The 16,295-nt window shown below is 48.3% G+C and overlaps 1 protein-coding gene across 3 annotated transcripts in view; it reads left to right on the top strand.

Annotated features, from left to right (window-relative positions):
• Positions 1-16,295, top strand: part of ELK3 (ETS transcription factor ELK3) — a 66,050-nt gene that overhangs the window by 20,503 nt on the left and 29,252 nt on the right. For 2 of the 3 annotated variants that reach the window (XM_058741717.1, XM_058741716.1), the window contains exon 2: positions 6,815-7,023. In XM_058741717.1, coding sequence (XP_058597700.1) covers positions 6,817-7,023 — 207 coding nt within the window. In that variant the 5' untranslated portion in view covers positions 6,815-6,816. Of the gene's footprint in view, positions 1-6,814; positions 7,024-16,295 lie in introns of those variants that run through there. The other variant, XM_058741719.1, reaches the window with a different exon arrangement.

Raw genomic sequence — 16,295 nt, 5'->3', positions numbered from 1 at the left:
GTAGAAATCTCTATATACTTATTCTGGGTTTTTATCCTCCTCTTATCTTGGACTGGTGACCAACAGTTAGCACTGGTGTGTTGAACACATACTGCATAGACGGTTCTAGGGGGCACCTGCTCTTCCACAATTGGTCCTCAATTTTCTCATCTACAAAGTGGGAATGATAAATATATTTGACCCATAGGGGTGTAACACAAATTGAGATAATACAGGAAAGTGCTCTCCCCCTGTTTCATGAGTGTTGGTCTTTCCTGGTCCTGTGGAGGGAGCAGCTTCCACTTCTTTGTGCAGGGCATTCATTAGACCCCCAGGAGCCAGAGGAAGTGTGCCTGGAGTTAGTGTGCTGGGGTGGGATTGGTGGCTAGTGCCCTTGACTTGAGGGAGAGACATTGAGATGCTGCAGGTATGATAGTGACACGTGGCCTGGGGGCTCTCAAGCGGGCAGAGGAGGGCACCAGGGATAATGAGAGTGATCGCTGCGTTCAGTCTATAGGATCCTTCTCTGTGTGGCTCCATCCAGATTAAAGACTGAATCAAGGGTAGTATTTGCATTCTTTAAAAATAACAGAGTTGGAGACACAGACTGGGGGGGGAAAGTAACAGTCTGCCTCGGTTTCTCTCCCAGTCTGTGCCAGTAGACAAGCCCTTTACTGTCTACTGGCGTGACGAGCCCCACCCCTCTGCATTCCGCATCTGTTGCCCTGACCGGCCACGGGGAACGTACCTGTGTGGGCTCCATCACCAGTGGTCATAAACATGTCGTCACAGATGTCCCTTCGGTTGTCACTTTAGAACACTTCTCTTTTCCTGACCAAACAGCTTTCATCTATGTGACTCCCTGCCCCACACCCTCCAGGAGCACAAGAGAGATGGAGCAAAACTAGCCCTAAGGGAGGTGTGGGCACCCAGGGGCTCACAGCAGCTTGGAGGCCTCAGGCTAAGCATTTTGAACCAGTGGTTCTTAAGCTGGAGTCCGCAAATATGTGCCCAGGGATCTGAGTTTTCTCAGAATTAAAAAAAAAAAAAAAATTGTCCTTTCCTTTTTGATGGTAGTCTAAAAAAATATAAGCATGTTTTGAGCCACTTTATAAACAGCAGTCACTGAATAGCTGAAGATTCTCCCTGGATTCCAGTGACTGTATTGGGGTCCTTGCCTAATGAACAAACAACCAAGCTGATACAGTATCTAAGTGATGCCTTCGTGCCAGGTGAAAGCAGCATACTCGATGAAGAGGTTTCCTTGTTGCTTGAAAAATAATAGTGAACATTTGAGTAACACTATGTAGCAGGTATAGTTCAAGTGCCTAGTTAGTAATTCAAGCAGTCCTTCGAGCAGCCCAGTACTGCCATCATCCCCAGTTTACTTATGAGGATAATGAGGCACAGAAACGCTAAGCAACTTACCCAAAGTCCCACAGCCAGACAGGACCAGTACTTGAATTGGAACCCAGGGAGGCTGGCTTTTGAGCCTGCTCTGACCCACCGTGTAGACTTCTAAATAGACAAAGTGGCTCACTCCCTCACCTGCTGCAATTTGTAGGGAATACTTGTGCTTTGGTGAAAAACTGCATTGTCTAGAATTCAGGAGAAAACCCCTCTGGGCGATGTGATTCTGATTTTAGGGAAGCTGTTTGACAACTTTGTTAATTATAGATAAGTGACAGCAAAGTAGTGATTGTCTAGAGACATGCAAATCCTGTTCTGTCCTGCAGTGTTCAGTGGACTTCTCTCCCACCCTCAGTTTTGCCCCATTTGTGCATTCATTTCAATATTTCTAATCTATAAATGCTTCTCTTATTCAGGTATTTTTTAACTTGTTATAAGGTCTGCCTACTTCCCTCCTAGTTGGTCAGTGAGTAAAATAAAATCCTTCATTTTTATGTCTGCATGAGAAGAATGATTTTACCCACTTGGAAAATTATTTTATAACAAAGGAATTTCTCGACCTAAAGCTTCTCACTGAGGCCTTCCGTCACCTTCTGCTCATGCGCCCCCAGGCCCCCAGCCCCTTAACCTGCTCTGGCCATAGCACTGTTCTACGTAGCGCTGTTCTGACGCTCACATTTGCTGTTTGTGGCCTGTCTTCTCCCACTGGAAGGGGGAGCTCCATGAGGAAAGAGGTCTTCGTCTGTTCTGCTCATGGATGTCTCCCAAATACCCTGATGGTGTCTTGGCATAAAGTGGATGCTCAAAAAATTTTTTTTGAAAGCAGTGAGGAGAGAATTGAATCTTTATAGGGAATAGTGGTATAAACACATCTTACTCAAAAGAGCTTACACTGGCTCGGTCATTGCCATAACCTTTTTGTGAGTGTGGGACGTCTTTCAGCTAAACATCATCTGTCATCTGTAAAATTGTTAATTTGAATGGGACAGGGGAGGAAGCTATTTAATTTGTAAACTTCATTTTATCATCATATAAGAATCGTAAGCCTTGAGCTTAGATCCAGTTTTATTTATACTGAAGGGAGAATATGACAAAAATTTTAATGAAAATAATTTGTCAATATGGGGGACCTATTTTTTTCCCTTTAAAAGGAAGCATGCATCTTATTCAAATTGGACAAATGGTTTTAAATAACTAAACTCCACTGTGGGTAGATCTAGGCTGTAAATTACGAAGGAAAAGGAGGGCTGGGACAAAGGGCAGGTGGCTTTGTTCTCTGGAGAGGCTGTTGTCTCTGGTTAGCTCCAGGAGAGAGGGTGGGAAACATCTACTGTCAGGGGCAAGATTGAGGGGGGCCAACGGAAGACAAAGTGTTTACTGCTGAAAAGCCGTTCTTCCTGTAAGAGCAATGGTGCCTTCAAAAGTGGACTTTTCCTCCTAAATATAAAAAGTGCAGAATTTGATTTTGCATAAAGAATGGCATTACAATACTGGATAAAATGTGTACGTCCAAAATAAAGTCTGGGCAGGGGAACGAGAAAGAGAAGAATTTTCTAATTAGCAAAAAGTTCAGGGAATATTTTTAAAAGATTTCTAGAAATTTCATGTGTTCATTGTATTTTAGGCAGAGAGTTGTGGGGAATCAGTACAGGAGCTTAGGCTGATGAAGTATTTTAACTGAAGCAGGTCTCTGTTTGCATAATAACATATCAAACCTAGGGTGCCTGGGTGGCTCAGTCGGTTAAGCATCTGACTTTGCCTCAGGTCATGATTTCACAGTTTGTGAGTTCCAGCCAGCATTGGGCTCTGTGCTGGCAGCTTAGAGCCTGGAGCCTGTGTCTCCCTCTATCTCTCTGCACCCTCCGTCCCTTCCCCCCCCCCCCCCCCCCCCACGCAAGCACTCTGTCTCTCTCTCTCAAAAATAAACATTAAAAAAAATTTTTTTTAATGTATGAAACTTAAATCTCAAGTATCAACAGTTTCTTGAACATTTTACTTAAAGATCCACAGTATGCTCTCTGAATTACCCACATTCCTTATAATGGCAGCCAGGTAAATTGGCCTTTATTGTACCTGCATTTAAAAAAAAATTTTTTTTAATGTTTATTTATTTTTGAGAGACACAGTGAAAGAGTGAGAGCAGGGGAGGGACAGAGAGAGAGGGAGACACAGAATCCAAAGCAGGCTCCAGGCTCTGGGCTATCAGCACAACGCCCGATATGGGGCTTGAACCCACAAGCTGTGAGATCATGACCTGAGCCGAAGCTGGATGCCTGGCTGAGCCACCCAGGCGCCCCTATTGTACCTGCATTTTAAGACCTAGTACTTCATTAACGATTCTAGGCGTTAAAGAATAAAAAATTTAGAAAAAAAATCACTTGGGGGCTCCCAGGTGGCTCAGTTGGTTAAGTGTCTCACTCTTGATCTTGGCTGAGGTCATAATCTCAGGGTTCATGGTATCTAGCCCCACATCAGGCCCTGTGCTGACAGCCCAGAGCCTGCTTAGGATTCTCGCTCCCTTTCTCTCTGCCCTTCCCCCACTTGCATTCTCTCTCTATCTTGCTCTCAAAATAAGTAAATAAACATTTTAAAAAATGGTTAAAATGGTAAATTAAAAAAAAAAAGATGTTAGACAATGTCATAGTCAACTTTTGCTGCAATGGTGCCACATAACAGGCAGCCCCTAGAGTCACTGGCTTACCACGGCATTTGTGTTTCTCGCGATGAGTTTCAGGGATGCTGCCTCAGACTGTGGGCTGTGGAACTTAGCTCCAGGCTTTGGGTTGAGTTCAGGTTGGCGCCACATGTCTCATTTGGGGGCAGCAGCTTCACAGCAGTGACAGGAGCACAAGAGGAAAAGTGCAAACATGTGAACCTTCTTAGACCTGGAATCAGCATGGTTATCCTGTCTACTGAACATTGCATTGGCCAAATTGAATCACATGGTCAAGCCCAAATTGGAGTGGGTGGGAAAAGAGTACTCCACCCACTTGAGCACAGTGCTGCACCGTCTGGTGAATGGGGGAAGGGGTGAAAGATTGAGAACATCTATCCCCCTAAGTCATGCCCTGAGAACATGGTTCTGATACCTGGGGCTGGAATGCCATGGACCGGGATTCCAGGAAACATAAACTGCAGGGAGTCCTGTTTGGTAGAAACAATAACCGTAAAATACATTCAAATACATGAATAAGTTTCTGTTGTCCCATCTGGAACACGATGGTTCGAGTCCCTTAGTGCGGACCGCTGACCGCCTTCCTACCTGGCACGTGAGCCACAGGCCCAGCCAACCCTGCCATCCAGACCTCCAAACCCACGGCAGCCTTCTGCCCTTTGGAGCAGGTTCCTCTGAGCATGTGCTTGAAGTTTCAGAGATATTTTAAAGCTTACTGTCTGAAGTGTTTGGCCAAAAAAACACCCCAAAATTTGAGACGACTGTTAGCAATTCTTAGTGCCAGTGATAAGAAACAAGTTTGTGGCTTCCACAAATAGTCGGGAGGGTGGTTCATATTAGGAACTGGAGCCAGCAGGCTGCGTATCCCAGCAGTTGTGCTTAGCAAGACTCGTGCGTGAGATGCAGGGGGGCGGTTTTGATCCAACAACGAAATGATTTACTGTCTTACAGACTGAGCGGCCATTGTGGTGAAGATTGATTTCTGTAAAGGATATCTCCTTTAAAGAGCTGTAAATAAAATGCCTTATGGGTTTTTGGAGAACATTCCTAATCTGCGTTCTTTTACCTGGAAAGCCCTACGGTGGCTTAGGGAAATAATAAAATGTGTTTTTTCAGCTAAACATGTGAAAAGGAAGAAGTAAGTGACTACTTCTCGGGTGGCTAGGTACTTCCACGTCCATTCCCGAGTGGGAGGAAAGTAGCTTGTCAGTCTGAAAGCTGCCCCTTTAAGACAAACGCACGAAAGATGTGAGTCGACCTTACGGGAGACTGGGAGACGGCCGTGGGTGGCAGAGTGCTACCTGCCTATTTCATTTCAAAAATTGGTACAGAGAAGTCGCTGCAGGAGGTTATTCTGGCTTCCGGGTCTCCTGGAGTTAGGCACCTCCTCACCGCTTCCTTGTTCTGGGCACCCCGGCTTCAGCGTCTCCTTGTTGCTCTCATAGCAGATGAGCCCTCTTTCTTTCGACTCTGTCCCCCACCTCACAGCTTGCCTTTGAAGCTTCTCTCGGGCCAGAAGCCAATTTCCCCCCGTCTGGTCATCCCTGGCTTCCTCATCCTGGTACTGGAATGTCGCCCCTATCCTGCCCAGACTAAAAGCCAGGACGCTTCATGTGTCCAACCATGACAGGTGGTCTGAGGTGAAGCTTTGGAGGCCAGCCCAACGAACTATTCTTTCCTAATATAACAAATGGCTCCCCTCCCCCCTTTAGTTGAGAGAATTTATTGTTTTTATTTTTTAATTCCAGTATAGCTAACATGCAGTGTTATATTAGTTTCAGGTGTACAATATAGGGTTTCAACAATTCCATGCATCCGTCAGTGCTCATCATGATAAGTGACCTCCTTCATCCCCATCACCTACTAATTTAATGAATGTTGCCAACGTAAGTGGATTATTATTAGTAGTAGAATCAGTACACATTGCCATGAAAGCTCTTAAGTGTCTGAAGATATGAAACTGCCTGGGGGAGTTGGGGAAGAATTTCTTTGAGAAGGTTTCATCATTACTGGGTCATCACAGATAAGTAGGACTTTATCAGGCTCCAGGGCTAGGGAGCAGCATTTTGGACAGAAGGAAGAACACTTACAAAGTCCACACCAGAGAGTATTTTATAAGCAGGGAAGAAATGCTTTTCCCATCTCGGCGTGTGTGGCAGTGGGTTTGATCTGCAACATGATCAACATGTCCCCAACATGTCGTGGGGAAGCCAAGGGCTCTTCTAGTGGCCTTGGTGATTCTTCAGTTCCACAAGTTTTTATCAGTTCCGGAGGCAGCGTGTCCTGTAGTTACAGTGACTGATAGACCCCAGTCCCCTACCTAAAAGCACTCATCATGGAATCCAGCATTTCACAGCAAACCAAGGACTGGTGGCTGACCACCAACGGCGTAGATGGGACGGGTGGGAGCAAACGATAGCGTTAAGTGGGAATCGCTTGACTGGGGACTCATTCTGCAAGTGGGCGGTTCATGAATCTCTCAAGTTACTCCCAGTGCCGCCCTGCTGCCCAAGGGGATGTGTGCTGTGACCACAAGGACCACCGGGCTTCCCTGTGTTTCTGAATCGCGGCCATTTACGAAAATGAATTCAGAAGGCACCTGAGTCCAAGTGGCCTGTGAGAGCGACTTTTTTGTTATAGGTTCACTGGAGGAGGAACGGTAGGAGCTGAGGCGCTCGCCCCGAGACCCCCTCCCTAGCGCCCTGGGCCGCACCTATGAGGACAGGTTCTCACCCAGCCTCCTTCCCCCAGGTATGGAGAGCGCGATCACGCTGTGGCAGTTCCTGTTGCAGTTGCTGTTAGACCAGAAGCATGAGCATCTGATCTGCTGGACCTCCAGCGATGGCGAATTCAAGCTCCTCAAAGCGGAAGAAGTGGCCAAACTGTGGGGACTCCGCAAGAACAAAACAAACATGAACTACGATAAGCTGAGCAGAGCCCTTCGATACTACTACGACAAGGTAAGCCCTCGACCTTACGGGAGACCGGGAGACGGCCGTGGGTGGCAGAGCGCTACCTGCCTATTTCATTGATGAAAGCAGGTAATCACGGGCCATGAAGCAAATTAGAAAAATCAGATGGAGGCAATTAATGCAGGGGGGTGGCGGCTGGTGGAGGGGAGAGCTGTGCTCTGGGGATTTGTTTTCTGGAAGCCCTTTGGGTGTTCCTGTGGGTCAGATTGTGTTCCCTCTGCGTTTTCGCCTGCGATTGCTGCAGACCTTTGCTAACAACAGAGATTGGGGATGGGCCTCCCCATCGTTAGTTGCTTGAGTGACAGGATGAATGTTAAAATCTAGAAAGTCTGTTTATCCTGGGTCTTTTCCTGGGAATTTGGTAGCTTGGGCAAGTTCATTAACAATCTAGTGCCTCAGTGTCCTCATTTATAAAATGGTTGATCCTAGTAGTTCCATCTTGGGATTGTTACGAAGACTAAACACGTACAGCACTTAGAATGCGTGCTACCAATCTGGGGTTTGCACCTTTCATGGGAAATTTCTCTCATTGAAAGAAAAACCATTTTCCTTTTTAAGTCTCAGAGATGAGTCAGAGTGCTTTGTTAAGCGATAACACAGCATAGTTGCCAAAGCAGGGACAGTTGGGGTGAGTTTTACTGCATTTCTGGAAAAGCAGTTAATGCACCTGCTGGGGCAAAATTATTGCTATTTAGGGGTAATCATTTCAGGCCTGTAATTTTGGCCATTTCTGCGTGGATCTGTTGTTGCTGTATATTTAGCCCCATAGACATAAAGACTTAGAGTCCTATTAAGGGTAAGCTTTTGTTCTGGTTTTACTGTTCATATTGAAAGGTGAATTAAAAGCTGATTTAAATATTAGTTCCTGATCTATATTTAGTGCCTGCCTTTTGCCAACCTCTTTGGAATTCAAGACAGAAGGATTACACATCTCAGGAAGTGGAGGCATCATTAATTATAAAGTGTTCCTTTATATGATCGTAATTACATATGATTATGTCATTGAAATGTTAAAGGTGCTTTCCTTTAATGTAGCAATTAATTAGTTCTGGCCTAATGCAGAGTCCTACTAAGATGTGAAAGCGCTTCTTGCAAATTGCCTGGTCTGAAAGACTTGCAGAGGGTTTATTGTTTTGCATTTCCCCCCAGGTTCTAAGTTGCACAATGGGAACTGGGGCCCTCTGAAGGAAAACAGTCATCATACCTTTTGGCAGGGGGCCTGAAAGCATGGATTTGAGACTAAAAAAACGTATTGTTTTAAACTAAGGTGTCAAAGGTATGGAGTCCTGCCTCAGTATCTGTGACTCGTTCTCTCTCTTCTTGTGGCTTGGGCACTGGGGCCGAGGATCATGTGTCTTCAGCATGAAGGAAGGTCATGGGCTGGAAGTGACTCCTCAAAAGACTAGCAGAACCATTGCTGTTTAGACTATACTTGATCTCCCTCGGAAGACCTTAAATGTCTAGGGAAAGTAATTTCAGGGCCTCCCGTCACCGGGTGTGTTTTGGTACCTTCTGTGTCTAAGGCACCGTGCTGCTGCCCTTGACTCATTTAAACTACAGCAGCCTCCTGAGATGGACCTGACGGCCTCTCCTGTTACACACGACACAGGAGGGCTTTGAGGAGAAACCTGCCCGCGCTCCTGTCCCCAGGAGACAGTAGTAGAGCCAGGGTTTGAACCCTGCTTGTCTGCCCACATTCCTGGCCAAAAGGCATATGCCCTACCCTCTGGGCCGTTTGTTTCCTTTGCCTCCTGAATATTTGAGTTCCAGGTAGGCAGTCAGGTAGCACAAAAGTTATATTTCTGTTTATTATCAAATACTGAAGAATCCTGGCGTGCGCCGTGCCTCAGGTTGAGCCCATGGCCCTGGGTCCCAATGGCCGGTGTGGTCTACTCACCCTGTTGTCCTCTTCCTCTCCCACGGGGGCTGAGCTTGAGGTTTGGCCACGTGACCTTTGAGTAGCCAGCTGGTGCTAACAGAGCAGGAGCAGCTCTTGTCCAGTGTGTCACGCAGGCTTGGCAAGATGCTTTATGTCCTTCCTTCCACATATGTGCTCAATACCTATGTGTGTACACAATACACACGTGTACACAACACATGTGTCATGGACACACTATACATGTGCGTGCACAATATACACGTGTGTATGTAATACACATGCACGGACACACTATACTTGGGTGCACATTATACACGCTTGTATGCCATGTACGTGTCTGTGTACGCAACATACATATGTATACACATGATATGCATGCACACAGCGTAATACACACACACAGTATTTGTGTGCACACACTATACACACGTGTGTGCAATGTACATGTGTATGTACACGACGTGCATGTGCATATATGTGATATACATGTACATGTATGCAGTATGCATTCATGCACACAATGCATGTGCAAAATACATGCACATATGCATACACAGTATATGTGTATGCACAACTATGTGTACACCCGATATACGTGTGTGTGCATGCTGTATATGTGTGCATGTACACAGTAAGCATGCATGTATGCATGCATGTATACACAACACACATCCAAAGGTACACAGTACACATTTGAGTATATGCAATATACATGCATGCGTGCACAGTACACGTGTGTACACAATATACATGGGCATGTACACAATACACATGTGTGCACATGGGCATTTGAATCTTTCATGAAATGTTCTCAAGCGATGAATAAGTATGATCATTAGGCTCCTGATACAGTTTAAAATGCAAGAAAGGAGGCAAGAAAGGGGGCAGAGGATGAAGGGGAAGGGGGGAGTGGAGAGGGCCTGGAGTGGGGAGGAAGAAAAGAGGGGAGGGAGAGGAGAGGAGGAAGAGAGATGGCAACTGTCACAACAATTTTAGTAGGTTTTACATTTCACAGTGAACACTTCTTTCGACTTTGCCGGAGTTACTCTGTGACTATGTCTATGTGTTGAACTAAGAAATTGCTGGTGTCTGACTATTTTTGACCCACAAAAATGGCAGGGTCACATGGTTTGGGTTCTAACCTGAGAGACAGAATTGAGGAGGGTCTTTGTGACTGTGAAGCTCCTGGCCCCATGGACACTCATAGAGGTGCCCCTCTCTCACTGCTGGCATTCCTCACAGTGACCTGGCTCTCAGAGTGACCCTGCTGCCCTTTGGTGTCTTCCTCAGCCCCCTCCTCCGTCCTTCCATCCTGTGCATCCTTGGCTTCCTTCCTAAAACGGGTAAAACAGTAGAGCCTGCACCATGGGGCAGCCACGGGGTGGTGCTGGGGGTTAGCTGAGTTCACACATGGTCAGTTCAGAGAACGGTGCTCAAAATTCATTAGGTGCTACAAAGTGTTAGCCAGAGTAATGATTCAGATGATATTTTCCTTGTCAGTAACTTGAAAGCTTGAGACAGGTGCGCAGAAGAAAATTAGGACCTGTGTACCTCCTTCCCGCACGAGCACACGAGGTCTGGGGGTTAACAGCTCCTGTCGCATATGAGCTACCACGAGTGCTTTGTTGTCATGCTTTTCGGTGGCTAAAGATGGATGACCACGGTTTGTTTACCCAACTGCCTGTCTTTATTTATTTGTGCTGTTCTGAAATTCAGCGACTAAGACGCTTTAATAGTCATTTATTTATTTGTCTATTTATTTATTTAATGTTTACTTTTGAGGGAGGGAGGGAGGACGACCGGGGGAAAGGCAGAGAGAGGGAGAGAGAGAATCCCAAGCAGACTCTGTGCTGTCAACATAGAGCCTGACACGGGGCTTGAACTCAGGAACCATGAGATCGTGACCTGATCTGAAATCGAGAGTCGGATGCTGAATCGACTGAGGCACCCCAAGGCGCCCCCAAGATGCTTTAATATTTAAATGATGCTTCCTTGCCCCTCTGAATCAAAGTGCACGCCTCTCCGTGCACCCCCAGTTGGAGCCGGTCTCCATCTTCCCTGTGCTCCCTGAGCAGCCAGCAGGGGTGTTACACTCCGCTCTCCGGGCTGGAGTCCAGCAGTCCCTCTGCCTCTGAGTCTCAGTTCACCCATGGGAGAGGAAGCATCACCGTAGCGCCTTCCCTCATTGGATAGTGTGAGGATTAAATGTGACCACATGTATGAGGTGCTCAGCACAGCGTCAGGTACCTGTTAGGTAGACATTCGATATATGCTTGTCATGTCTCTGATCTGTGCTTATGAAACGTACTGCATTGTGTGACAGTCGCCTGGTTATAGAGCTGTGTTCCTCACAAAACCATCTTCACTGTGGTCTCCCGGCTTACCCACTTTTGTTGTCCTGGCACCTTGTATATAGTCTGGCACATAAGAGTTGCTCGGTAAATGTGAAACAAAAGAGCGATTGGATAACGTAATGAAGTGGACGCTACCCAGATACAGATCACTTATGTAATGAAAGGTGACATTAAGTACACGCTCAACTCACAAACAGAGTGTTAGTGTCCTAGGGCTGTCGTAGCCACAAAGTGTGGGGTTGGGACAACAGAAGTCTATCGTCTTGCAATTGTGGAGACCAGAAGTCCGAAATCAATGTGACAGCAGGGCCGTGTTCCCTCTGAGACCCTAGGTAAATCCTTCCTTGCTTCTTCCTAATGTCTGGAAGTGGCTGTTGGTCCTTGATGTTCTTGGCTTTTAGCTGCATCTCTCCAGTCTCTGCCTGTCTTGTCACGTGATGTTATCCCTGTGTGTCTCTGTGTCCAAATTTCCCTCTTCCAAGGACACGAGTTCTACGGGATTAGGGACCACCCTGAGGACCTCCTCTTAAATACATCTGCAAAACCCTATTTCCAAGTGAGGTCACATTCACAGGTACCAGGGGTCAGGACTTCCACATTTTCGTTTCGGGGACATACTTCAATCTGTAATTATACATGTATTTCAGACCCTACTAGGCTCTTTTAGATTTACAAAATTACAAAGGGGGAGCCTTGGAGATGATGGTTTGATGCAACACCCTCTGAAGGAAAACTGCGTCCCGTGACATGCACAGTGGCTAGACCCAACAGCAGCTGTGAAGCTAGATTGTGTGCCAGGCACATCGTGGCAGTGGCACTGTGCTGGGTTCCCAGAGTGGAAGCAAAGATGAAGATGAGTCTGGCCTTGGAAGGAGTCAGGGTCGTTGGGAATTCAGCACCTTCCTGCTCTGCGAGAGCCAACAGTTCTAATGGAGGACTTGGATGGGAAGAAGAGACCACCCTGGGGGCGCCTGGGGGGCTCCGTAGGTTAAGCGTCTGACTCTTGGTCTCAGCTCAGGTCTTGATCTCAGGGTCATGAGTTCAAGCCCTGCGCTGGACGTGAAGTGTACTTAAGGGGGGAAAACAAAGACTACCCTAATAGCTCCAATCCTGGCTTCGCAGTGCCTGTGGCGTGAGGCCCTGCATTTCTGTGGATTGCCCATCACACGTGTGTTAGGGAAGGCTGGACGGTCAGGATCTGCTACTGAGCACTGCCGAGAACCTGCTGCCCCATGGACAACATTTGAAGAGGCTGCTGGGCAAACCCACGTAGAATCCCAGGAAAGGAGCGATGCCCAGGCTGGGATGCAGCATGTTTTGTGTCTCGGGCCTGGACTGAAGGCCCCTGGTCAGCTTGGAAACATGCAGGTCAAGGGAGGACCCTGTGTCTGAGCCCGCGAGCACAGAAAGCAGAGCTCCTTTGTGCTTGGGCAGTTCAAAATCACTCTCCCCAAACCGCGTGTTTCCTGCGGTCTCCCTGTACGTCCTAGGACATGGCTTTGTTCATCGTTGTTCTGATGGTTGGATTTTGGGGGGAGGGTTTGTTTTTTACCTTTCTTAGAGTCTTCTGAACTGAATCTTCCGGAAGGTCCTTTTACAATCCGATGCGATAGTAAGGATCTCTTTCAGAGATTTTCTTTGTTAACGAATTTAACAACTCTTTTTCACTCTTTAACATCAGACAGACTTGGTTTTTAAATCTATCATCTTGGGGTGGAGAAGCGAGGGGGGTCAAAGCCCAGAGCACGCCCATAAGTGGCCCCGTGAACTAGCCACACCTAAGGGCCCAAGCTCGAGGCACGTGAGGCACTGCCATGATTTACAGCATCTGTCCACTTCTTGAGTAGCTTCTGGGTGGTTTTCAGTCACATGTCCATCTCGTTCTTTCACCCTTTCTTTCACCTTTTTTCTTTCAGCCTTTTTTCTTCCCTGGCTCAGCCTTTCCTTTGAAAACATACCCCCTGCCCTTGAATGGCTCCAGGGCTGGTCAGGGAGACACATCTGCCAGGCAGTTATAATAGAGCATTAGCCTGGCTGTGACACCAGCATCTGCCAGGACAGGGGAGGGAAGTAAAGGCAGAGAGAAAGCCCCCAGAGGGCAAGACACCTGCCCCAGTGTGGAGCAAGGAGAATGGGTTTCAGGCTGAACCAAGTTGGGAAAGGATATACTGAGAAAAGGAATAGCATGTGCAAAAGCAGGGAGGCGTGAGAGAATTTGACTTTTGGTTTCCCAGGGGAATTCCCAGGCTTTTCCAGGGAATTAAGGGGAGGAGGGGGAGGGAAGAATGAGAATGAGTGGGGAATAGAGCATGGAGCGTGTTAATGCTGAAGAGTTGGAACTTCATGGCGAGGGCTGAAAGCGAGAGAGTGCCGTGGCCAGATTTGCATTTTAGAAATAAAAATCTTTGTCTCCTCTTGCTCTTCTTGGTGTTGATGCTGTCCCAGTCCGCACCTCCCCCCCCCATCCCGCTGATCTTTTTGGCCAGTTACCACATACGGATCTCTGTGGGCTGGCTGATTGGGCTCTATCCCGCCTTCAGGTCGGGGTGTGCACCCCCCTCCCAGGGGGAGAAGGAGCCCAGTGGGGCTGCCGCTTGCTCACCCTTGCACACGCAGCAGCTGACTTCCGTGGAAGAAGCCCCAACCGCAGACTCCCTGAGCTGGCTGCGGGAGACCTGGAGGCTTACGCAATCCCTGTCCTTTTTCGTCCAGCAGAGCTCTTGTCCTTGTTGCTGTTGGCGGTGAGCATTCATCCCAGGGGGAGGCTGGAGGCTTTGCCAGCTCCCTTCTCATCAGGAGATTGAAATGGCGATATGATGAAAAATCCTCCTGTCTCCACAGCAACATCCCGGCTTATCCTCACAATGTACCCAACGGTCTTTGCTTAATTGGAAGAAGTTCAGGGGAGAACAGTCAAGACAGAGTCATTGGCAGCGTATTCCTGGAAGTAGAACGCGTCACCTTCTTAACTTAATTGGATAATTCATTTTAAATTGGGTGTGCAATCACGACAGGAAAACGTTCGTGTTAATATACATATTGGAGACCGCCTGCCTGTGCCAAGAAGCCTGGCCCTGGCAGAGTTCTTTAATTCCCCAAAATAAATTTTACAAAGATAAAACGATGTATTGTCTGTCAGAGTGGAGCAGGAACAAAAGTCCAGCAAGCATTTGCATCCTGGAACTTTCTAGAACACTCTTGTTGGTTGTGAAATTCCACAGAAGCCCCATGTATCCTGGGCTGTGTTCAGGAGTGTTTTGTACATCCAAGTTGTGCCCCCCTGTGCCCAGCCCTGGATCTGAGTGTTAAGGGTCTGGTGTTTCTGTTGGGTATTTTTTTTTCCCTTCCTGTCACATCAAGCTGCTCAGATGGTTTGAAGTACCACAGATGGTAACTACACTTTGCTTGGGAGCCGAGGGGAAAACTAGGGACTTTCTGGAAGCTTTTGGTCCTGGAAGCTGCCTAGAGACCGGCGCGGGGCGGGGCGGGGAATGAGCTGGTTGCCTCATGAAGGTCTTCCAGCCTGGTCACACTGCCCCAGGCGTGAGCAGCCGGCTGAGGGGGCTGGGCTGTAGGGGGGCACCGCACGTCGGTGGGGGGTGCTATCTGTTCTGCACATGCTTCCAAGCTAGCTTCGTGGTGGCACTCAGCGTCCCCCCAAATAGGGCCGTTGCTAGGAAACACCCGGAGTCTTGAGGACCTTCAACACTGTGTTGACGGGGCTGCTGTGGACCGTGTTCAGCTGCCAGTGCTCCCCGGCAGCCTGGCCAGATCCACTTACGTCAGGCAGTTGCCCAAGCCCACGCTGGTTTGCCGGCGAGAGTGTTCCTGCTTCTGGGCGGCTTCTCGCTGCAGGAAAATTCAGTGGTTGTGTAGACACGCTGACAGAACCCTTAACGTTCCCATCATACCGCCCACCACCCACCCACCAGCCCAGCTGCTCCTCTGGGCAGGCCTCCTCCCCACCTCCTGCCTGTGCTCTGACAACAGTTTACCCCAGCTCCTACCCCCTGTTTGTGACATAAGGAGCGGAAGCTCGCTTGTGTGGAGGATTTGTCTTAAGCCAGCCCTGTTAGATGTTTTTACATTTATTGACTCATTTTCTAACATGTGAAAGGCCTATCGTCACAGTTGGCAACGGGCCCATTTTAGTGGTGGGATACTGAGTCTCGGAGAGGTTAAGTAAGAGACTCAAGACAGAGCAGCTGGTAAAGCAGCAGAACCTTCCGTCTAGGAGGCTTGACCCCCCCGTTCATGCTGAGGATTGTGAGGCTGGAGGATCGCACAGCTACAGAACCACGGGCCCAAACTTGAATCCCGCATTCCTAATATCGCTGGTTATTACCCCGGGGTAGGCAGAGAAAGGAGACCAAGCCTGTTTGTTCAAAATGACAGTGGAAGAACTGCTGGCTGAGTTCTCGGAGCCAGCCGAAAATGTGAGGTTTGGCAGCCCCGGACCCTCCCCCCACCCGCTTCCCACATGTCCAGTGACGCTTCCTAAAGAAGCCAGAGCCTGTGCACCTGCCCAGCATCCTACAGCCTCTTGGAAAGACTCCAAACTCCCTCACCATCTGGCCCCAGCCAGACTGCCTGTCCCGCACCACCCCAGCCTGCCACCCCGTCATGGCACCTACTCCGACCTCATCCTTCCCCGGGCTCTCCCTCCGCTTTTCCTGCCTGGCCCACTATAGCTCATCCTCGGATGCCTCTCTGCTTCTCCTCCACCCGATGCCTGCACTTGGCGTTGTCTTCTCCGCTGTGTTCCCCCGCCCTTGTGCCTGCCTCGCTGATCGGGTGCCGGTCTTCCTTACCATTCCTCGTGTCTGTGCATCGCCTGGCACGCAATGGGTGCCAAAGGAACGTAGGACGGACACGGGATGGACAAGCCTGAAGCAAACCTGATTCTCTGTATCGTAGAAAGAAGTCCGTCATCTTGGAATGTCGGCACTGCCGAGGACCTAAGAAACCTGCCCTGCTTGCCTGCCCGCCCTCCAGTAAGTGAGGAGGAGGTGAATCTGAAACTCCGT

The sequence above is a fragment of the Neofelis nebulosa genome, chromosome 8, assembly GCF_028018385.1.
Source record: "Neofelis nebulosa isolate mNeoNeb1 chromosome 8, mNeoNeb1.pri, whole genome shotgun sequence".
Taxonomy (NCBI): domain Eukaryota; kingdom Metazoa; phylum Chordata; class Mammalia; order Carnivora; family Felidae; genus Neofelis; species Neofelis nebulosa.
Note: the sequence above shows the minus strand (reverse complement) of the source record. Positions and strands in the feature narration are given on the sequence as shown.